Here is a 25,216-nt window from a genome sequence, read left to right as displayed (position 1 = left end):
TTGGAAGTCATTTTGCTCGGTAATACATAAACCATAATTGTGAGCCATGTGTTGCATATTCCTCTGGGCTCCCTGTAGACGTGGATGGAAGGAAAGGTATTATTTAGCGCTGTAGAGCTACATTAAAGATTCCTCTGGGAAACCTCTTCTGCGCTACGGTTCGGAGATAGAGCAGCTTTTATTTGCATTTTAACCTGTTGTTTGCTTTCCAAAGAGTTGAGAAATAATTTGGGTTTGTGCAAATTCCCACTTTAGGCTTAGTTGCTGAGTGAGCTGTTTGCTTTGCTTCCTACCTTCTCATATTTAGGGTAGCTCTATCATAGAATAATTAGAAGCTCCCGTTCTGCTGCCGTGCAATACAATATAACTTGTTAGGCGCCCTTATACCAATGAATAGCTTGGAACGCAGGTGAATAAAGATCTGAGATCTCTTAATTCTGAATTACTCATTTCTAAACACTAGAATCCAGCAGGTTTAACGGAGTGTCATGCGGTGATGTGCTGTTACAGCACTCTGACCTAAACTGCTCTCATAACATCAAAGGGCTTCTGTCACCTGAAAAATGGGTATTAAGCTGGCTGACATTAGCGATGTGCTAATGTCAGCTGAACATAAATATATTACTGCCATCTCACTGCCTGAAGCTGTTATTGAGAAAAACAAACTCTTATAATATGCTAATTAACCTCGGGGGGGTTGGGCTTTGCACCTGCTCCTAGAGGCTCAGTTTGCCCACCTCTTTTCACGCCCTTCTTCTCTTAATTGACTGAGTCAGGCAGCTCCTCCCGCTGGCCGTGTCTGCAGTGTAAATCTTGCCTATTCGGCACAGGCGCAGTGAGGGAAGGACACTCGGCGGCTGCTGGCTTCCTCACTGCTCCTGCGCCGATTACTGAATGGCGGCAGGAGGAGAGCAGCGCTGCCTGACCCTGTCGATCAAGAGAACACACACACACACACACACACACTACCCATTTTTCAGGTGACAGAAACCCTGTAAAGGGCATTTTAATATATTAACGTGTATGTGGACACCCATTGGAGTTAACCCTTTAAATGTACTTTTTCTAATTCTGTGCTTTTCCGTACCGCCATACTTTAAACTCTATAGGAATGTTGGAGATATCAGAGAGTTGTACCTGGCTATCTTCCAAAGTACCGTAGACTTTGAATAGAGCAGCAGTGCACATGCTCAGCCCTTGCACTATTCAGACATTAGTGGGGAGAAATCAGACCCCCACCAATCAGACACATACTACCTAGCTTGTGGGTAGGTAATAAGTTGACAACTGCTTTAGAGGTTGGCCCGTCTGGGGAATGGATGTCATTTCACTAGGATATGCCATCGGTATCAGATAGGTGAAGGTCCCACCTCTAGGAACTGCTTCTATCTGCAAAACTGTGCCCCCCCCCCCCCCTTCCAAAGTGAAGGGGAGCGCATTGTGCTCAGCTGTTTTTTGAAGTCCCATAGCGGTGAATGGAGAGTGCACCACCCAAGCATGGCCACCTCCCGGCTATGGCCATGCTGGAAATAGCCGAGCTGGTTGGCCACGCATGCGCACCTATCTGACATTGATTTCATATCCTAGCGATTTGCCATCTATGTGCCAGATAGGTCACCCTTCTTTAGTGATTTGATTAAGTTGAAAGGGACAATAAATACAGGGGCCAAAACTGGACATCCTAGAGCCCCCGGTTGGGAAATACCATGGACACGAGCTTAGGGTTCCTTTTACACGGACAGATAACTCCTAACGAGTGACAACAGACCCTCAAGTTGATCAGTGTTTAAGTACATTTTACATGGACAGATAATTGGCTGAATGTATGAGCGCCCCTTACTTAAAATAGTTTGTGAACCCGTTTGTGTCCATTATAGTCAGCAGCAGGATGCATTTAAAAGATGTGGTCAGCCTGTGCTCTTAGTTGGCAGCAGATCGCTTGATCATATGCTCAAGTAAGGGTATGATCACATGGCACCCTTTGATGCGGACATCCGCATCGGAGGCAGTACTGAGGAGGGACATCTCAGCTCTGTGCTGCCGCTCCACAATCCTCAACGCGGCGTCCCATTGAAATGAATGGGAGGCAGAAAGGACGCGGCGGTTGGTGAAATTTCGGCGGTCTGCACCAAAATTCTGCAGGAAAACCTATTATGTAAACGGCCTCTAAAAGTTCCTCAACACAAACAAGACGATGATTGACAACCTTTTGTTCCAGTAATTGTGACCCATCAGTGGTAAATGCTGAAGCAATTGATTACATTGATGTTTTATTCTACTTTTAGGAGTAGGTTTTAATACCAGAAGGCTTGAAACAACACTACTGTACCTAGGCCTCTTGGAAAGCGTGCATAGCTTGGTGCACTTTATCTGATGTGCTCATTTGAATGACTAGGTACATTTTTGCCTCGGTATGCAAAGTATTCCATTGTTTTCAGCAGTGTGTTGTCTTTATGGATAGAACACACAAGCAAAGTACAAGGGGAGTGGTAGGCCTTTCTGTTTGAACAGCGCTAACCGCATCGACTCCAAAGGCGAGGCTAGCTCTCAAGTCTAACCAGACACTTTACCAATCACTTCAAAAGGAATGTGCCATCATTACATGACCTACTGCATAAATCACATTTTTGTTAAACATGCTTTTTAGAATTTTTGGTTATTTTAATTTCCCATATCACTATTTATTTATAAATTAATAAGAAAACTATACTAAAATTGTGCAGTTTTTGTGTCTGCCTCTGGGCCTCATAATATGTTGAGACTTTCTGTTCTGTACAGTTAAAGAGATTATCCAATCCTATAAAAGGTCCCCCAATATGCCGGGCCCCCCACACTGAATATACTTACCTGGCTCCCCGCGCTGCTCCTGGTCCCCGCACCGCCGTGCGCTGATGAAAACGTGTCGAGGGAGGAGGGGCAGACTGGAACGATGATAGGGAGGCTAATCCCCCATCCCCGCCTGCCATTGGCTGCTTCCCCCAATACTGGATGTTTTCACCCACGCAATGGGAGAAGCGGCGGTGCGGGGACCAGGAGCGGAGCGGGGTAAGTATATTCAGTGTGGGGAGGCCCGGCATATTGGGGGGGGGGGGGGGCTTTTTATACTCTCAGATAACACCTTTAACTTTTAAGCTGTCCTCTAATTATCATTACCGGCAGGATTACACTGACAGATATTACCTCTCTGGAGATAACGCAGGATCCACCACTCACAGTAGGGGATATCACTGCTTATCTATGCCCTCCTGATCTCTGCACAGGTCACAGAATGCCTGCCAGTATGGAAGTCTGTGGCTGCTGTCAAAGAATAGGAAGTCGTGACATATTTTAGGCCGCCTAGTGGCCGGTGTGAAAACTGCACTGCTTTGCAAATATAGATGACATAGAAAATGTATGTGTATTATATAATTTTATTATTATTTTTTTTAACTTCATTTAAACATTGTGTCCTTTTCCGATGATGCTTTCCCTTTAAGGTTTACGTTTTGGATGAGACTCCTAAACTTTGTTTCCCCCCTCCTATCATTTTCCTTTTCTTCGCTCTTTTTTCACCTCAAGCCACTCGGCCTACTGAATAGCGAAATAAAATTGGAAATGTTAATGTGTGGCAGGCAACTGGGAGAGAATGAGGTCGCCATGGTAACAAAGCTACTTTCCCGATGCTTTGCTAAGATATAGCCGAACTGGAAGCAGATGTCTGATCGGGGGTATTTTGCCTCCTTCAATGTAAACAAATAACTTGTAGGCAGGTGTTAGAAGTAATATGGAAATCCTATTAAGAAGCGCTGGGTTCCTGTCAGCCAGGAAGCCCCGACCACAAAGGGAACGGTTGTCTGAATGAGCAGCAAGTCATTTCTCATTAGTGCTTTATCTCTTCCCAGGAAATGGCTGTCGCCTCTCTGTGTGTTCATTCTCCTGCAGTCTGAATGGAAGATGGTATTCATTCTGCTGTCATTTCCCAACCGCCCTCCGTCTTTTAGTTAAAAAATCAAAGCACCTAAAATGTCGTTTCATGCGCCTTTTTATTATTTCACATATTTGGGGGGGAAAAATAATGTGTGGTTAGAAGTGGCTGCAAGGTTGTTAAAAGGTTAACAAAAAAAAACGTAAAGTGTATGTCTTTGTGCTGTAGTATAATTGACACAATGGTAATTTTAAGCTGGAGGCCTATTAACTGTCCTTTTGCGGCACTGAGGGTGCGAAAGTTCAGCGGCTATGCTTAATTTGCATTTTAATGTCTCTCACTGGATTTTCTTTTGACTATGTAGGATATTTCCTCTCTTATATTGTGAGTGTATATAACAGTGTAATAGTATTTTTTTTATTTTATTTTTTTATTCCACCCTTACCTATGGTAAAGACTTAGTAAGCCGTTTTCTCCCCAGCTCTATTTAGACATGACATAGGTCGCAAATCTTCAGCATTGCTTCTATGCCAATGGCCTCCGAGACTTACTCTATAGAGCTAATAATGCTCTCACTGGTGGTCTCCTGTTACCCTGGCAACAGGCTCTGAAATGATAGATATATATATATATATATATATATATATATATCTATCTATTATTATTTTTATTTATTTTTTTCCCTTAAACATTTTTATTTTGGCACTGATTTGGACCACTCTGGCTTGGGCCTATGACATTGCATGAGCAGGGTAAGCTGAAGGGCTCCCCTGGGCCCAGCCCTAAGTGGTTGGCAGAATGGAAAGTGAAGTGCGATTTTTATCCAGGCTGAGCTTTCAGTGGTTGAGGGATTTGGCCTGACATTGCTCTCGGAGGGAAGATACTTGCTTGTGCCTGCTATGCAAGGATATGAATAAAAAATGATCTGGTAAATCATGGAATTATTGGCCTACTGTGGAATGGATATTCTGGAGGGGAAATGATAGCAGTTGCATACGAGAGTCATACAATTTTATGGTCATTTATGTTCGTTTTGCTCCCCAGTTGGATGTATCTTGACTTGCTTAGCTATCAGAAATAAGTGTGCCCACGTACACATCCAACGGTATGTGGCTCTTTTGATCCTCCTACACCCCTCAACATACCAAGGGATTTCCTTCAAATGCAAATTTTGCCACAAAAATGGAGCACATGGCACACACCAATTTTTTTAAAAGTTTTTAAGAAAACCTTAACCGTTTTAAGAGTTGAAAGAAGCCAGTGGGGCTACAAGGATTTGTAAATTGCACCTGATTACCCACCATTTATTTTCATGAGATCTTTCTCTTTGGCTGCTTTTTATCTCCACTTCATGGACCATAGCTTCGCTGGAGTGCCTACAGGGATTTTGAGGTATTCTGAGACGCATCCACCTTGTCGTTGGTGGTGCAGGGCTGTGTCTCGGACTACCTCAGACTACTTGTTGGCAATGTGTCTAAAGTGTAGTCAAGATCGGAGCTCTGCCCTAATGTTGTGCTAAAAAACAGCCAAGGAGCATGATCTGAGGAAAATATATGGCTGGAAATCCATCCCCTGTAGTTACTAGCTTGCATGTTATTTTTAAGCTCTTCACTAGAAGTTTGCTTCAAAGGACATCTGTCAGCAGATTTGTAGCTATGAAACTGGCTGACCTGTTGCATTATTTAGCATTGCAGTAATTTGAAAAAGAGTATTTCCTATATTTAAAAAAATCCCTCCAAGGCCTCATGCACACGACCGTGCAGTTTTTTGCGGTCCGCAAAAAAAACGGAAGCCGCCGCAATTTACGGAACGAGCGGCCGTCAATATAATGCTTATTCTTGTCCGCACAGCGCGGACAAGAATAGGACATGTTATATTTTTTTAAGCTGGGCCGCGGAACGGAGCAACGCATGCGGACAGCACACTCAGTGCTGTCCGCATCTTTTGCGGCCCTATTGAAGTGGGGCCGCAAAAGATGAAGGTTAAACATGAGACATGTGAGCAGAGGTTGTATCCCCGTATGGAGGAACAAATGGCCATTCAGGGGAATAGACACCCACCATAGGCTGTAGTGGGGAATGCCATGTGGCCTGCTGCCTCCAGCCTGGTCTCCCATTTGCAGTCTTTATCAAAAGCCCATCAGAAGACAAAGGACCTTTGTGCTCCCTACAGGTGGGGGGTTCCATTGCCGAGACCCCAGGCTAGAAGACATTTTATGGTACTGCAAATTTTTATTTCAATGAATACACAATGTAAGGATACATACACACGACACCATGTAATTTGTGATCCACAAAATGCGGATGACATCTGTTACGTTATTTTAACTTAAATTTTTTTCCCTCAACGGTTTCGGCCAAGTATAAGACCTCTTCTGTATTTTGTGGAGTGGACATACGATGCGGAAAGCATACTGTTGTCTTCCTTGTGCTTTCTGCATCTATATGTCTGTTCTGTAGCAAATGTGGATCATAAACTCATTGACTTCAATGGGTCTGCAAAAAAAAGGTGCAACATGGACGTTAACCATTACGGTATTTTATTTATATATTTTTTGTGGACCACAAAATACATAGTCATGTGAATGCCTGCTATCATCTATAAATGTTCCGTTAAAGCCTAGATTTTTATATAGTCTGGGATCCAAATTTCCCTAAAGAATTTATTTAGGCTTTCTTTCTTAGTTCTCTAATTTCTACTTGATTTGCTAAATAAAATAAAAGGATCAGGGCCCAGGGTCTATTTGATTACTTCCCCTTAATGTTGTGTGCAGGAGATGCTTTTACCTCTCCCCCTAATGTAATAGAGCGGAATCGATCTATTTTTCTGTGCTATGATACCCATTGCCGAGCTCTGCCCTCGGTGCACTGCGGGTGCATCTTTATCTCTGTGAAACGATTAGTGAACTTTAAATGTTATCGGTCTTCTCTTTAATAAAGCAAGTCGTTTACTTTGGCAGAAATGTGATGCATGGAAGGAGAAGTCATGTGTATCATATTATTTCTGCCGCATGCGATGTCACTTAAAAGGTCACCCCGAGGGCAAGGGATAGCCGTGTTTGATCACAATTCAAATAGTCATTGGTCATTAAATCACTTGGCAGAGTTCTACTTTTCAGATGATGTTGCAGCCTGGCTGTTTGTAATGAGCTCCGAGCAGCCAGATCAATGAGAGATTTGACCTCCACGTTAACAACTAGGCCGTGCCGCTTTCCATGTATGGCTGCTCCCCAACTGACATGGTTTTCTTTTCATTTGATAACTGCTTTGGTGCTCAGAGGTGGGGGAGGCTTTTGGAGAGTGATAGCTATACAGTATATAGCTTACAGGGGGTATTTCCATCATGTCGAGTGGCCGTGCTCTGCATAAGAATCAACTTGCCCTATACATGTTATTACTGTAATGGCCTCCTTCTCTCAATATGGCTCATTCCTTCTTTTCAGGCTTTACGGCCACCACTGCGATGCGGTAGCCGCGCACGCACAAAGTCTTATCGGCTCTTCCAGGGCTCTGGTGGGTCGGGATCATGGCAGCACCCTCCAGGCCACCTTTCTGCACCTCTGTGTAAATGTACAGATAACTGTTCAGGTCCTGCTTTGCCAATGCAGCTAATACAAACATCTGTTAGCTACATTGGGGGTGTGCCTGTACAGGCAAGCAGCCCGATGATGTCATCAGAGTGCCCATTGCCTGTACTGTCAATCTAACGATGCTATCGCCCCCTGGCAGCTACAGGAAGTGGGGACCTGTGGTGGTGAAAGAGGGCAGATGGGATAACTCTTTATCTTTCAATAGACCATTTCATTGCATTGTTTTGGGTGGAAAGAAACTTATTTAGGCCTTGTTCACATTTCCGTTTTTCACAGACGTGTGCTGTCCTCATTTGCCACTGACCTCAAACATACCCATTTATTTCAGTGTGTCTGTTCACACATCAGTATCTTTTTTACTGACTGGGTCAGTGAAAAAAATCATGGTGACATGCACTACTTTGGTCCGTGATGTGGACCAAACATGACTTTCGAAGTCTATGGTCCGTGCAAATCACTGACACAACACGGATGGCAACCGCGTTGCGTCCGTTTTTCACCGAAGACTGATAGGATATGCATTAAAAATAATTTTTCAGCAGAGCAGCATCCGTGGATTACTGATGACACATGGACGCTTTTTTTTTCACGGAGGTGAAATGGACACAGAAATGTGAACTAGGCTTTAGCAGCATCTTGATGAATATGATTATTATGTTTGACATCCACGTGGTTTGCCGCATGAACTGTAGGCTGAAGTAGACTTGATGGACACTGGGACTGGGGACTCGGTTTAAGCCATTGTTCCCTTATGTTGAAGAGAAATGCATGAAAATCTGCTGTGCTAAAATGTGAAAATGATCCAATTCTAAGTTCACGCTGTCTTTTCCTAGGAGCCCCTTATATAGAGGACCTGTCTGCTCTCCTGACATGGGTATTTTAGTACATATTTTCCTCAAGAAATAATCAATCTGAAGCATCTTTTCATAGAAATTTCTGAATACATTTACAACTGGGCTTTTCTAGTTGGCAGTGTGTCCCTCTACAATCTGACATTGTCCACTCGGTGCCGATCGTGTCCGACTGTGTAGGAACACACTGTTTGGATTAGAGGATTTTAATAAATATCCAGGAGGAATAATAGAGGAGCGGAACAATGCACCGTTCTGAGAAAAGATGTTCCACAATAGTTATTGAATGACAGTGCACATGTTTACTAAAGCAGACATGTCAGGAATGGTGACAGGTTCTCTTCAGCGGCTTCATCTATGGTATGTATGCCCCTGCAGCGTATGTACACATCTCGGCACTGTCAGTTTATATATAGACATACTGTACATAAAAAGTTCAGTAGCTTTGTAAATATGTTGTTTTACTTCTCTAGTTACCCTGAATTACCTTCTGTATTAGATCATAGCCTGCCTTCAGTGTTGTTGGAAACAGTCAACAAGCTTGTTATACACGCTGCTAGCATTTAGCTGAGAAATCCTGTAATGTGGAGGCCAGTTTTTCCCCTACATTAGATTAGTGTACAATGGTTACTCTTCCTATAATGTAAAGCACCAGAATATACTGTGTAGGCACTCGGCCAGCAGGAGCCTGCAGAATTGTGAATTCAGCTCTGGACTCTAATACAGATTGTAACTCCAGACTCCTTGAACGGATTCATTCTCTGTGTAAACTAATGTCTGAAGGTAGACGCGGTCGTAAAACCCACATTACTGTACGTAAGCGCTCATGCACACAACCATGTCCCTCCTTTATTAAGGGGATTATTTATTAAGACCAGTATTTTAGACGCAGGTCTTAATAAAGCCCCCATAGCTGGCCAAAGGATCTGCGCCGCTTCTAAATGGAAGCCACCTTCTTAGGCCTCTTTCACACTACCGTATGGCTATTTCAGTGTTTTGCGGTCCGTTTTTCCGTTATGTTTTTCCATATGGCATATACAGTATACAGTAATTATATAGAAAAAATTGGGCTGGGCATAACATTTTCAATAGATGGTTCCGCAAAAACAGAACGGATACGGAAGACATACGGATGCATTTCACATCCATTGACTTGAATGGAGCCACGGAACGTGATTTGCGGGCAATAATAGGACATGTTCTATCTTTCAATGGAACGGAAATACGGAAACGGAATGCATACATTCAGTTTTTTTTTGCGGAACCATTGAAATGAATGGTTCCGTATACGGAACGCAAACAACGGCCCGGAAAACGGAAAAAAAAAAAACTGTAGTGTGAAAGAGGCCTTAGCTGGCTTACATTTACACCATTTTCTACGCCTGAAACAGGCATAGAAAATGAGGAATGAGACGGGCCTGCCGGCGCATCCCCTTCTCTGCCCTTGCCACACTCATGATTTTAGACCTGGCGTGAGCGGGGAAAAGTCGAAGATTGTGGTACAAATAACTTTTGCTGCCATCTACGCCTAATATAGGAGTATTTCAGTATACTAAATGACCCCCATAATGCTTTGTACTGTCTGTATTTTACGGCAATGTTCTGTCCTTGTCATCCGTATTTTGCAGTCCACAAAAAATACAATTGCAGGAAATTGTCACTGTTCTTCTCCCAATCCACTGGAAACACCCATAGGAAGGTCATGTGATCATTCCAGCGACATTAGCGCTCTGCTAGATTCCTCTGCTTTGCTAGCCGCTAGTCCCACGGCATTGGGGCCGCAAACAGATGGATGACATTGTGTGCTGTCCCTATTTTTTGCAGACCCATAGATCAGAATGGGTGAGATGGGCCGCAAATGCGGACAGGAATAGGACCTGCAGTGAGATTTGCGCTACAGACCTTCAGAAATTAGTATGCGTGCATTGGCTATAGCATCGAATGGTTAAGTATGCCTTCTGCAAAACATGCAGATAAGATGTAGAAGAAATCTACAGCCGTGTGCGTGATCTCTAATGTTAAGCATAAGAGTTCCCTAATCCTATGTTGATACTGCTTAGAAATGCATACATTACGTGCGAAGCTCCGGTTCCCTGCAGATCCACAAATGGCCTGCTATTTACACAAAGTCCAGACCACAAGATGTCATCAGACCACGCTGTGTTTGCTGATGGGTTGACTGGGAAGCCTGTGAGAATTGGATGTCCCCCAGCTGCACTGCTGTATTATTGGCGGGAGCCGTTCTGATAAGACCCTACTAGGTGATTACTGCTTGTGCACATCCACCATATCTGAACCCTCTGTGGCTGGGCAGAGAAAACGCTGCACCTGTAGACGCCGGTGACTGTAGACGTTGGAGTTGTTCGCCGCTCCCCCCTCCCCCAGGCTAATGGTTTAGAATAACTATCTATCTTTACTGAGCCAACATGTTTTTAGCCCTGCGCTTATCCTCCTCACCCTCTTAACCTTGTCAGTGAGGAGCCTGAACAGACATTGAGCAGCTGGAATTTGAGTGAGCCATTCACACTTGCACCAGTCTGTTTGTAGTGGCTTGTTTGCTTTTGATTCTTGTTGAGCTGTTGACAAAGGCTTTAGGTACAAATGGGAACAAGCTGAAATGACGCTGTGCCAGCCAGGCCTGGCGAAAGATAGTGGCCTACTTTCATTTCCCAACTGTTGAAAAGAAAACACATTGAAGGAGAGCATCTTGTCTTCACAAGGCCTTCCTTATCTTCCTCTTCAGCGGCTATGATGAATTCATGACGCCCAGTCAGGCTGTGCTTAATGTAGGAAGTATAATTAATCCTTTTACTGGCTCCCAGCTGCCAGGGTAATTGAGATATAAAAATCCCTCTCTCTCCGAGTACCACATAAAGAGCCCCGCTTATATGCTAATCAATATTTCCTCAATTACCTGAAATGCTGTTTTCCTTTACCACGTGGCTCCTTTTATTGACCTGTGATGTCATTAAACCGTAAATCACTATATAACGGAGGAGACCTCTGCCTTTTTATTCGTTTAAAAAAAAAATTATATATATAATTCCGCACCCAATAGAAGGATCCGCGGAGCGAGAGAGGCAGATATGCATCATTTTAAATATCGGGTTATACTTTTCATTAAGGGAAATGTTCTCTAATTAACTTAACCAGAATAAAGGTTGGCTTTCCCGGGCAAAAAAAAATAAAATACTATAGGCAGTTGTCAGAGTAATGAGTGACTAAGGATTAAATGAAATTGTATACCCTGAAATAGAATAGCCATTTGAATTAGAAGTCATTTACTGGAACATAATTTAATTTGCATTAAAGGAAACTGTTTTCATACAATAAACTCGGAATGCCTCAGCCGTTACGGAGGAGAAAGAAAGGCACCTAACGGTTGGTAATTGTCGCTGGCAATTAGAAGACTGCTTTTCATTCTGGAGTTGGGCTTGTGCTGCACCATAATTAGTGTTTGTATGTTTCACTCATAACAACCATGCATTACAGGCGTGTCATAAGTAAAAGGGCACCCTGCATACCAAAGATGCCACTGTAGGATAAAGGAAGGGAAGTTAGAGTCCCAAGGAGCCATACAGCCTTAGGCCTCTTTCACACGAGCGTTTTAATTATTTTTCTGTTTACGGGCTGTTTTTTGCGTTCCGTATGGTTCCGCAAAAAAAAAAAAAAACGAAATGTACTCCGTATGCATTCAGTTTGTGTTTCCGGTTTTTCGTTCCGTTGAAAGATAGAACGTGTCCTATTATTGCCCGCAAATCACGTTCAGTGGCTCCATTCAAGTCAATGGACCCACAAAGAAACGGAACACATGCGGAATGCATTCCGTGTGTCCTCCGCATCCGTTCCGTTTTTGCAGAACCATCTATTGAAAATTTTATGCCCAGCCCAATTTTTTTCTATGTAATTACTGTATATGCCATACGGAAAAACGGAACGGAATAACGGAAACAAAAAAACGGATCCGTGAAAAACTGACCGCAGAACACCGAAAAAGCCATACGGTCGTGTGAAAGAGGCCTTATCCTGTCTTGATTGACATCCCATAGGCCAAGATGCGTCATTACAACCCAGTTCTGGCAAATGTTTAGATGAAATTGAGGTCAATACACCATGCTTCACTGCACATGCGCTGGACACCACTGGAGCTGGCTTGTAATGAAACCTACTTATTTTTTCCTTTCTTTCAAGGGACATTTCAGACAGTGACATCTTTAGAAGCCTGTTGCCCCGGTGTATAACACTATAGGTGCTGAAAATGTTTCTTTTTAAAGAGTTTTCCCTAGTCTGGTCATCTCCTTCTGTCAAGCTTTTTAAATGTGATATAATAACTTATATTGCGCCACCATATTCAACTGCGCTTTACTAATTCAGAGGGTTCATGTACAGAACAAGATATCACAACGTAACTAGCTAATATACAACAAACACTAGGAGTGAGAGCTCTGCTCGCAAGAGCTTAGTCTACAAGCGAATGTCCACATAGGGCAGGTCCACAGCAGTGGTAAAAATCTTACCAAATGGTGAAAACCTGCAAAATAGACATTCTGCGGGTTTAAAAGCCACTTTGCTTCAACCCTAATATACCACAGATTTGTGCATGCAGTTTTACAGTGGAAAATCCACAGCATGTGCCACTTTTGGCCAAACCCTTAAAAGGGTTGACCAGAATTTTTATTTTTAATTCCAACCACTTCCCACAGCTGCTCCACACTTCTCTGTGGCTCTTGGACCTTCTTCACTGCTGTTCCGGTCCCAGTCTGTGAACACCCAACAGATAGGGTGACGTGTACCTATGTAGCCAATGATTAGTCTTGGTGATGGTGTTCACAAGCAGCACGTCACTGTTTAAAAAAATAAATAAATCCTGGACCACCCACCTTAAGGTTTTATCTTTTGGATTAAGCTTGTTGACAACTGATATTGAATACTGATATTGAATCCACAAGGGTCATTCCTGAGCCCCTGGAATGTCAATCTACCTGTTTATGCAGTATACTGGGAACAGTGAATGTATTGCTGGAGAAGCTGGATGAAAACCTGTGTGGATGATAGCATTTTCTAGACTGATGCCAATATTTCCAAGATATGAATATAGCTGCTAGACCACTCCATGTATATTGTTAGGTGTGTAGAACAAGGTGAAGGAGTAGCAGAAGCTGCAGACAGTGTGAATGTTCCCTTGGTCTACAGGTACGGTACATGAGAGCTGTTGCCTTATGCTTGGGCTGACACCACACAACTCATGTGTTGTCATAAGTAGCCTGTGGTAATGGCAGCATGGCTGCTTCTTTAATTTCACTAAAAGACTTGAGCATATCTCATTATAGCCACCAGAAAGCGCTCGGCAGAAAGGCTCTGAGGAGCAGTGTCAGCTGTGTTGCCACCGGGGACCAGAGTGTGTCCTGACATGTCTGGATAACATGGCACGGCAGCTCATTGTAATGTGATAGGCTCAGGCTTTGTTCATGTTTTTGAGTGTCCTTTTGACACCGCTAATGAGCGAGAATATAAAACGATACCATATTGACAAGCTTGGTCTACTCCCAGAGTAAATTGCGCACGTTATTTGAGATGCTTGGATAATTCCTCCCCCTCCATTTAATTGCTGGTATGAAAATTTGTATTCATTTTGTAGGCCGCTTGGGTTGGAGCATAGATTGCAGATGTTAATACATTTTTTACAGTTTACCCATCCTCCCTGCTCTTCGGCTGACTAAGTGGATGTTCCTGAATTACAGGCCTTCAGTCTGATGTTTCCTCCCACATCTCTATTTGAAAGGCTTAAGGATTTAGGGTGTGTTACAAGCTGCCAGTTCTGGAGTGATGCAATATCTCCAGAATATTGTATACATTGGAAATGACAGCCTTGGAATAATCAAACATTTGGCATATTAGTAAAACAAGATTGTCGTCAACCTGTTTTTAATTTATTGCATATGTAGCAATAAACTTTATTTCTTCAAGATAATGGATCATACCAAGGTTTGCAGTATTTTTCAGGGGTGGTGCTGGTTCACATTGAAGACTCAGCAGGTACCGGTATATGTACACTGCAATGTGCTCTGGGAAAGAAGTATGCATAATTAGCCAAACCAGGGCTTCCTAAATGAAGGTCATTTTAAACACGGACAAGAATAAGACAGGTTGCATTTTAATTTTATTTTTTTGCCGACCACGGAATGGAGCAATGGATGCGAACAGCACACTGAGTGCTGTCCGCATCTTTTGCGGCCCCATTGAAGTGAATAGGTCCGCATCCGAGCCGCCAGAACTGCGGTTCGGATGCGGACCAAAACAATGGCCATGTGCATGAAGCCTTAAGATGTGACCTACTTGATGGTCGTAGTTGGGTTGTCGAACAATTGGTGCCTACAAGCTTCTGAGATGTAAATCCAGTGCTGGTCATCTTATACGTGTTTTTATTTAAGAGTGGAAGCAAACACGAAAATGAAGTCCACTTTCCGCAGGACAGTTAGAACACCAGAAATGGAGGCTGATGTTTCCTAAAATTCATTTGTCCTCTATTTTGAATTCTGATTTTACTTGACCCATCTCTCTGTATGATGGTAGAGCTGTAGGCTTCATTTTTCCTGCCTTGTGTTAGTTTCTGGTGGTATTTTTTAAGCACAGTGGTAAAAAATGTACATATTCAGCTTGATCTCTTTACATTAAACTTAATAACCCTCTTAATGTAGAAGTGCCGCTTGCATTGAAATTTCAAGTATTGATATTGCTGTCCCGCTGTCTCAGACAAAATGTAATAATCTGTTCTCCCAGGCATTTACATCTTGATAGCTGCATTAACTATGTAATGGCGTAGTGCATTCATATTTTGCCACTTAACTTGAATTATAGATAAAACTCGGGATGTTAGGGTAAAGAAAAACCTAAATTGTTTGATTCTTAGAAAGTGAAGTTTAACAGGTGAACAGATACTTCTTGTTCCAGATCATCAAGATCATACGTGCTATAGAGACATCACGTTTGCAATGTGAACGTATCTAGAATCACCACACCAGTAATAGGATACAAGTCTGGCGAGGGGAAGGAGGATTGGGGGCTTACAGGCTCTTGTCCCTCTTGTAATGGATAGAGGGGGTATAAAGGTATGAAGCAACGACAGTAGGGGAACTCATTTTTTTTGCTATGGACCCTATGTGCAAGTTGAAGTGGACAGTTAATGGTTTTTACTGTAGGTGATCGTGGTGTTCAGAATGGTTTGCGTCCTTTATAATTAGCCATGTCATTGAATCTGATGAAATGGCAATGATTTAATACTCTGAAACGGAATAATTGTTTATAACCCTGTTAATGTGTCTGGGTTTTCCCTATTTAACAACTCATCCAGCCCGTGACTCTTATAGAACAAACTGTTTGGAATTGCTGTGCTAAAAATCAACCTATGATGTGTTCTTGATACTGTCAGCTGGCCTTGGGTCTTCTGACATCTGTGACCAGGCCTACCGTGACTATAATTCATGCCTGTAAATGTAGGTCACTGACGGCAGTACTGTATGGCTCCGGTGTGAATTCTGGCAGAGAACATCCTCCTGGAGTTCACCGGATCCGGCTCTGCCAGATGTGCACGGCCCCATTAAGTATGACAAGTGGAGAATCGGCCAAACACAAACCGCTGCATGCTGCGGTTTGTGTCCGGACGATTCTCCGTTGGTCTAAGACTTGGGGCCCTTGCACACGACCGTATGCCCTCTGAGATATGTCGTGCCGCCCGCGGGGCTATTATCCTGCACTTATATGATCTTAGGAGTGCGGGACAATAGTCCCGCGGGCAGCCCGACGTGCACAGCATCATTGTAATCTATGATGCTGTGTGCTCCCGTGCGCACGATCAATGCCCGCTCACGAACCGTATATCTTGGAGGGCGTACGGTTGTGTGCAAGGGCCCTTATACTGGTTGTGAGGTATGGTTCATGCTTTAAAGGGAACCTGTCACCCTGAAAATGCAGAGCAATATGCAGGCAGCAGGTTATAGAGCAGGAGAAGCTGAGCAGATTGATTTATATAGTTTTACGGGAAAAGATTCAGTAGTATACAGAGATGGCTGTCAATCACTGATGGGACCATCTGCTTGACTTCAAAGCCCAGAATGAGCAGAAATTTAAAATGATACTGAATATTTTACTACAAAACTATATATTGGTCTGCTCAGCTCCTCCTGCTCTCTAACCTTCTGCCTGCAGCTCTGACACCATGTTCAACCTGAGAGGTTCTCTTTAATGAAGCACTTTTTGAAAAGAATTCACTCAGCAGATTTGCCTTGTGCTACTTCTGCATTTATGGTATGGTTGCAGCATGGTCTGGTTACGTTTCCCCTTTCTACTCTCAAAGGTAATATCATTAATATATATTTTTATTTTTATTTTTTTACTTTTCCATGCAAAATAGGCACCTGAAGTTTGTGTGCTCGTGCGCTTTAGATTCTGTACTCCCATACAGAGCTGTGCCTGGTGGTAAAGCTTCCCCTGTCGCTGCACAGGCCATAGTATCTCTGCTCCACGAAAGCCTGGAATACATGGGCTGTGTCATGCTTTAGCAGTGCTGACCCAAGCAGGAGCTCCTGCGCTCGCTCTGCATGCCACATCGATGCGGCTATTATCGGCTTAGGGGAGTGATTGCAGGAGCTTGTTTTTAAAGCGCGATAGCGCTTGTGCCTATTTTGCATGGACAAGGAAGGGAAAAAAATTCAAGTGTATTACAAAAATTATTGTTTAGCACTTTTAGAATATGATTTAATGAAGGTTAGTTAAAAGTTTAGGTACACTTTAGGAGAACAGTACTCCTAATGCTCCCAAAAAGAAAAATCTCCCAGCGCTTTTTCCCTTTAAATCCTCCTCTTTGATCCTATTTTCTTACATTACACTTAATACTAAGTAATATATAAAGAGGTCTTCTCTGTGTGTCCCCGGAGCTCGGCCATGTCCCTCCTGCTCCTCCTCACTGTAAGACAGTTGGCTGGATCGGCAGCTACCCCGCCTCTTAGGCATTTGCCTCCTAATAGGGGATGAAGACTAGCATATAGGAACGTCCGTCTTGATAAATCTCTCCCTATGTGTCAGGATCATACAGGGAGTGCTGTAGACAGACAGACGATGGTGACAAGTACTTCTAGGTTTAGTGTTCCTTTAAGAGAATATGCTGCATTGGTAGAGTTCAGGCCCATTTAGTTCCAAATCCTAATTTATATGCAAGCCACAAAAAGGTTGCACATTTATCTTTGCCTAGTAGTACGCTATCTCACTCTCTCTATTTGGGTATAAAATGGCTTGTAGTGTATTGGATAACACAAGTAATATACATCTTTGTCTAGCTCCGATTGTGCATAGCCATACTAACCTGGGCACTACATGACGTGTTTGGTTTTCTATGTATTTTCTCTCCTCCTGGAAATTAGTTTGATTCCTGGTTATTTTAATCTATGGTTTTGTGCTGTTCTCTGGAGAACATACATTTGTTCAGTGTGCCGTTCATACCAATTAGTCTTGAACTATGATTATGTTGTCTGAATGGCACCATGCATCTTTCCCCTTTCCTGCCACTGAACACTTTGCCATTTATTCGAAGATTGTGACCGGCATTTCCTCTATTCAGCCGCTTACGGATTTGCTATATGTCCTAAGGCGCTTTACTACATGTTTTAATCTTAAAGTTTCATCACCAGACGTGAAAGCTATGAACGGTTATCACTTTACACCTCCTCCACTGAATAATGGGAATAAGTATTCTGACCATGCTTTTCTAGCCACAGCAGCTGCATTCAGGTATTCAGATTAGTTTTACCATGAAAGGAAGAGATCCCACCCAAAAATAAAGAAATGGCCTTGGAATCAATTCTTAAACGAACCATACACACAAGTTAGAGGACCTTTCACCACTCCTGACATGCCTGTTTTAATAGCTTCATGCATTCTACAATTCTGAAACATCTATTTTATGGCTCTATGTTGTGCCATTCCTTTATTATTTCTACTAGAAGTTCTGAATGATTGCTAGCAGTCTGCAGGTAAGGGTACAGAGGGGAGGTAACCAGTTGGGGGGTGTACCTGGCCATCTGAAAATGGCAGCACTGATTGGATAGAGCAAGTCTGTGCAGGTACACCCCCCTCCCCAACTAGTTACCACCCTCTGTACCCTTACTGCAGACTGCTAGCAATTTATTCATAACTTCTGGTACAAATAATACAGGAATGGCACAACATACAGCCATAGGAATAGATGTTTCAGAATTGTTATTACATGGGGAATGCATGAATCTATTAAAACAGGTATGTCAGGGGAGGAGACAGGTCCTCTTTAAGTCAGCCAAAATGGACGATATTTACTATTTCGGCCTAGAATAATTATACATGAATGATGGCTGAAGTTGGACTCTAGTCTGGAAAATAACGATACAATCAGCCAATTACATTTGCCACTTTGCACAGGCCCATTGAGTTTTTTATATGGTAGTAAAAGGTGTGCGTTTTTATTTGGTTATAGTCCAGCCAACTGTGATCATTTTTGGGCCACCCAGGACCAGTTAAGTAGTCTTCAGCTCCAATTTCCTTATCTATTTGACTTCCTGTCGGTGATCCATTCGCCTGCATTCCTAAAGGATAACATAAGCTTACTTTGCCCATAGCAAGGAAGCTTTTGTTGAGTAGGCAATGGGATTAGATGTAGCATTACAGAAGGTAGACCTGTGCCTAGAGGCAGCACAGGAGGAATCTGGCATTTCTTCTCTCACCTTGCATGGAATGCACTATAGGAATATAGAGCGGAACGTATAGCAGAGGGTGCTCTACATAAGACTTTTGTGATCTAAATGATGCTTAATAGTGTCCAGTCATAGCACTTTGAGTTTCTACTGAGGTGGTATACCTTTTTTATAAGACAAAACATTTTATATATCGAAAGAAAGTGTTTCAAATGTTTAATATGCATGTATTTTTACACTATTTTCACCATTACAGCCGGTGGTATGAACTGCTACTATAATATTTGGTTTAGACACTATGTGATGATTACATAACATAATACATGTCATCATAGATACTTCATCATAGATATCATATATCATCAGGTACTTCATCACTTACATAGTTCCAGATGGCATTCTCCTTAAAGGGGTTGTCCTCTTACAAACAGTTATACCCTATCCACAGCATGATCGATAGGAGACTAAGACCTCCGCTGATCGCAAGAACAAGGGTCTTATGTTCCCCATAACAACTTTTGTTTTATTAGTGAATTTTTATATTGTGTTCTAAAATAACATTTAAAATTAGTTTAGGCAATTTTAGTATTGGCTTTTCCATTGTTTTTGTAGCCCATATTTACATGCTACTCCTATGCTCTGCTCTACCTAATGAAGTAGGGCATATATTGTTTAACAAATTGAAAGTGGTCATTTTATGTTAAATGAATGCAGTGCTGTAAAAGTGAGCATAATATCCTTCAAACTATGGAAAAAGTTCCAATGCCCAGCTATCGCATTCTAGGGGCCGCTTTATCCTCTAGTATTTGATTAGTAGTACATGTCGATCACTACTTGATGATCACTAGTTAAAGGTGTGACTTCTTTATGTGCTTATTTTAGTTTTTTTGCCTTTGTAACCCTTTCTTAAAAATAAAAAAAATTACCAACCATACAACCCATTTAAAACTCCAAGTTTAATATCCTGAGGATAGTCATCAGTGTTTGATTGGTGGGGTCTGACAACCGGGACCCCCGCCGATCATCTGTTTGAGAAGGCAGCGGTGCTCCTGTTAGGCCGTGGCTTCTACAGCTTTTCTAGCCAAGCGATGTCACATTCATCGGTCAACTGGGCCTAGGAGCAGCTCATGCCCCATTCAAGTTGGTAATGGGGTTGAGCTGCAATACCAGGCACAGCCTCTATAATTGATGTGCTTGGTAAGCTAGCGGGAAGGCCGCGACTCTCGCAGGAGTGCTGATGCCTTCTTGAACAGGCTGATCTACGGGGGCCCCGAGTGTCGGACGCTCCACCAATCGGATACTGATGACCTAACCTACGTCAAAAAAAATCTGATTGACTCTTTTCCAAAGGAGTTATGAAAAGTGGAATCTGGTGGAGCCAGTTTCCCTTTTCACCAGTTTTGATAATTCTCCTCCGCCCCTAAGTGCGGTCGACATTAGGGAATATTTTTGGGGGGGGGGGGGGGGGGGATGCCTACAGTGTGTGCAATCAGATCCATGTCCTAAACTTTGCTAAGTGATGCCTTTTTTCTTTCTTCCAGAGTTCATCGGTGTCTCCATCTGCGAGTTTCCGAGCAGCAGAAAAGCACAGAAATTCAGCAGACTACTCCTCGGACAGTAAAAAGCAAAAGACAGAAGAGAAAGATATAGCGGCCCGCTACGTAAGGCTTCCTTGTCCTAACAGAACTAGCAGATAACACTAGGTTGCATCTGCTGCTGTTCATATATGTTCAGTGTACCGAGCCGAACGTGACTACAGCCACACACTTTATCTTTGACGAGTAAATATGCTTAATGGTTCATAAAGAAGCATAAATATTTCCAAAGGGTGTGTTTGGTTAGTGTGAACGTAGTGGAGAGTTTGTTTAGCGAGAGGCGCGTCCAGTGCATACGGTTTATCTGTTTGCTTTGTCATCAGCATGTGGCTGTGGAACATCAGTTACCTTAAAAATGAGATTGTGGAATATTCCTTACGAAGGGCACTGTTCCATTGTCTGGCGACAAAACACCTCTGTTTATTGTCTGTCCTCTGTAACGATGGGAGTAGTGTGTATTTGTCCATTGGTGACATGGGTCCAAAGGTCACAATTCAGTTTCACCCACGCTAGGTACGTTATTTTAGCCAACACCTTGCTGTTGCCTTCACATATCCGTATGTATGATATCCTTGCCACGTGAAAGCCGCTCCGCAGGGGGAGCACAAACAGGAAAATGTGGGGGTATTTAAAATCCAGCAGGGCAGATTTACTATTGCAAATGCAGCAGGATTTTGGCACCCAGGCCACGCGCTGCCTTTCAGAAGTGTTACCTCATGAGTTGTGAGGGTGTGGCTTAACTGGAGGGGTGTGGCTTACACAGCATGGGTGTGGCTTAAAATGCACCAATGTGCTCCAAAATTCTGGCACATTATTGAGCCACATAATGGATGGTATGAGCTTAAACTAGACAGTCTAAAGGTGTGCCAGATTTCCCATCCATCGTCAGCCACTGCCATAAATCTGGTGCTTCTTTAGGCTGGGTTCACACGAGCGTGTCCGGATTAGTTCCGGATGCGTTCCGGATGCGTCCCGGTGTGTTGCGGCAAACCCACGCGAGTAGGAATGCAATTGCAGTCAGTTTTGACTGCGATTGCGTTCCGATGTTCAGTTTTTATCGCGCGGGTGCAATGTGTTTTGCACGCGCGTGCTAAAAAGCCGACTGTGGTACCCAGACCCGAACTTCTTCACAGATGTTCAGGTTTGGGTTCGGTGTTGTGTAGATGTTATTATTTTCCCTTATAACATGGTTATAAGGGAAAATAATAGCATTCTGAAAACAGAATGCTTAGTAGGTGATCAGTTGAGGGTTAAAAAAATTAACTCACCTTCTCCTCTTGTTCGCGTAGGTCCCGGTTTCTTCTTTACTTCTTTAAAGATGAACTTGGTGACGTCAGATCACATGCTCCAATCACATGGCGGTGATGGACCATGTGATTGGAGCATGTGATCTGACGTCACCAAAGGTCCTTTAGCCCATAGTTCATCTTAAGAAGAAGAGACCGGACCTACGCGAACAAGATGAGGAAGGTGAGTTAATTTTTTAATTTTTTTATAACCCTCAATGGATCACCTAACTATGAATTCTGTTTCAGAATGCTATTATTTTCCCTTATAACCATGTTTTAAGGGAAAATAATATAGTGAATAGGACAGTCACCTAGCAACCGATTGCGTGAAATCGCACCGCATCCGCACGTTGACTTGCGGATGCTTGCATTTTCACGCAACCCCATCACTTCTATGGGGCCTGCGTTGCGCGAAAAACGCAGAATATAGAGGGCATGCTGCGATTTTCACGGCAACGCACAAGTGATGCGTGTAAAATCACCGCTCATCAGAACAGCCCCAAAGAAATGAATGGGTCAGGATTCAGTGCAGGTGCAATACGTTCACCTACCGCATTGCACCCGCGCGGAATACTCGCCCGTGTGAACGCAGCCTTAGACCATGTAAACGTAAACTAGACAGTCTAAATCTTGGTGAATTTCCCTAATATTCTTCCAAGATTTTGTTCACACCACGTTAATGTCCCCTGTTTGACAGATACACTTAGAAAGCTCCCAAAATATCAGCCCGATGGAGGCATGTGACACATAGGCTGCCAAGCTTAAAAGAACAAAGCACACAGTATACATTATTATTTTTTTTCTATACCTTTTTAAGTACTGGCTGTAACTAAGAGCGGCCATATCAAAAGATGTCTGCTGAAAGATTGACCAAATGACTGATATGTATGGGACCCTTGGGCTACTTTCACACTCTCGTTTTGGGCGGATCCGTCATGGATCTGCAAAAACTGATCCGTTACAATAATACAACTGCATGCATCCGTCATGAACGTATCAGTTTGTATTATCCGCAACATAGCCAAGACAGATCCGTCATGAACTCCAATGGGAGACGGATCCGTTTTCTATTATGCCAGATTGTGTCAGAGAAAACGGATCTGTCCCCATTGACTTGCATTGTGTGCCAGGACGGATCCGTTTGGCTCAGTTTCGTCAAGCGGACAGCAAAACGCTGCAGGCAGCGTTATGGTGTCTGCCTCCAAAGCGGAATGGAGACGTATCGGAGGCAAACTGATGCGTTCTGAGCGGATCCTTTTCCATTCAGAATGCATTAGGGCAAAACTGATCAGTTTTGGACCACTTGTGAGAGCCCATGACGAGATCCGGAACGGAAACTGAAAGTAGCCTTAAAATGGAATAAGTCATCAGAATATAACCTATTTAAATCGTGTTATGTTAAAACGTTTTTTTTAAAGTGTATATAATCCTGCAATTTTCACACTGACCAATAAGCCTAAAATATGTTGAGCTTCCTGTCTTTTGAGAGCAGCCACATGAGCCTTAGACAAAATGGACAGGATAGGACCCCATTGACTTCTATGGGAGATATTTCTAGGCTACTGTGACCTGTGCAGAGATCAGGAGTGAAGTGATAAATGTGATATCACATTGTGAATGGTGGCCCCTGTGTTATCTATATTTAGGTGTTATTTGCTGTTGTAGTTCTGCCTGTGATAACAGGATAGTTACTAAAAATGTCCCTACAGAACAGGAAATCATGTCCTATTAGGCCTAGTGGCCAGTATTAAAAATGACATTATATATACATTTTTTTTTTTTTTTTTTTTATATATAATGAATTGGGGGAAAAAATTAAAATTCTTTAAAAATGTGTAACATAAAGACATTTTCTTCTGATGACTCATTCCCTTTACAGAATCAAAAACTTTCTAATAGACCACCAGGGCAGTTAGTGACTGTTCTGTGTAGAAGGATGAGATGTGATTTTAAGGTGTACCATATACTAGACACAACGCCAACATGTTTTCTACCAGCATTTGTAAATTGGCCACTTTAGTCTTGTTTCATATAAACTATTTTTTTTCCCATGCAGGACAGTGATGGTGAAAAGAGTGATGACAACCTTGTGGTGGATGTTTCCAATGAGGTCTGTGTTCCGCTTATTTTATATTGTTTGTTTTGTCTTGGTTCTGCTTCATGTAATATCAATGACTGTTACTTGGGCATTTAACACATTATTAGCACTGAAATGGCAACAATTCCTTTACATTTTCTCAAAGGATCCTTCTTCACCAAGAGGAAGCCCAGCACATTCCCCAAGGGAGAACGGCTTGGATAAAGCCCGACTTCTAAAGAAAGATCCTCCTATCAGCCCTGCCTCTATTGCATCCTCAAGCAGTACACCCTCTTCAAAGTCCAAAGAACTTAGCCTTGTAAGTCAGCCTTTGAAGTAATAGAATTACATATATTTACTTGATCGGACAGGTTTCATATTATCAGATTATCTAGATAAATCATCCCTGTAGCTAAAATGTTTCCCAGGGAAGACTAGCACAGATTTATCGTCAGCCATTTAATAGTACTGCTTGTTCCTTCCCACTGCTCAGCTGCTGTTCTGTGATATTTCCATTTAGCTTGAATTTGCTTTTCATTTAAGCTTCTTAAATCTCCAAGATTTTCATATCTTCAGAATAGGTCATTAATATGAGATCAGCGGCAGTCCAACTCCGGACACCCCTGCCGATCAGCTGTTTGAGGAGGGCCACGGTGCTCACTGGAGCTCTGCTGAGAGCCGCGGCCTCCTCACAGCTTACCAAGCACAGCTTCATTCATTGGATAGTGGCTATGCTTGGTATCTAGGCCCAGGACCGTTCACGTGAATGGGACTGAGCCATGTCCTCTTCATACAACTGATCTGCGGAGGTATCGGGGGTTGTAGCCCTACCGATATCCTATTGATGACCTATCTTGAGGATAGGCCATCAGTATAAAAATCCTCGAGAACTCTTTTAAAGAGAACCTGTCCCTACAAAACACAGTGCAATGTGCAGGCAGCATGTTATAGAGTAGGAGGAGCTGAGCAGATTAATAATATATACGTTTTGGGAAATGTTTCAGCAAAACTTGTAATTTATGCATTTAGATCTCAGCTTTTTCTGACTTCATTGTTCATGCCTTGTGTACAACTTGGCTCAGAAAGAACAGAGCTCTACACGTATAAATTACATGTTTTACTGAATGGTTTACCACAAAACTATATATCAGTCGGCTCAGCACTCGCAGTGCGAGTATGTGGCAGCTCCAGTC

General features: G+C 42.8%; 1 protein-coding gene across 3 annotated transcripts in view; it reads left to right on the top strand.

The window, feature by feature from the left end:
- The window catches only part of LOC120989131 (transducin-like enhancer protein 4), a 113,111-nt gene that overhangs the window by 57,096 nt on the left and 30,799 nt on the right, over positions 1-25,216 (top strand). For all 3 annotated transcript variants that reach the window (XM_040417049.1, XM_040417048.1, XM_040417047.1), the window contains 3 exons: positions 20,604-20,723; positions 24,003-24,056; positions 24,190-24,342. In XM_040417049.1, coding sequence (XP_040272983.1) covers positions 20,604-20,723; positions 24,003-24,056; positions 24,190-24,342 — 327 coding nt within the window. The remainder of the gene's footprint in view (positions 1-20,603; positions 20,724-24,002; positions 24,057-24,189; positions 24,343-25,216) is intronic.

Source organism: Bufo bufo, chromosome 2, assembly GCF_905171765.1.
Source record: "Bufo bufo chromosome 2, aBufBuf1.1, whole genome shotgun sequence".
Taxonomy (NCBI): Eukaryota; Metazoa; Chordata; class Amphibia; order Anura; family Bufonidae; genus Bufo; species Bufo bufo.
The sequence above is the reverse complement of the archived record's forward strand: the minus strand, read 5'-3'. Positions and strand labels throughout refer to the sequence as shown.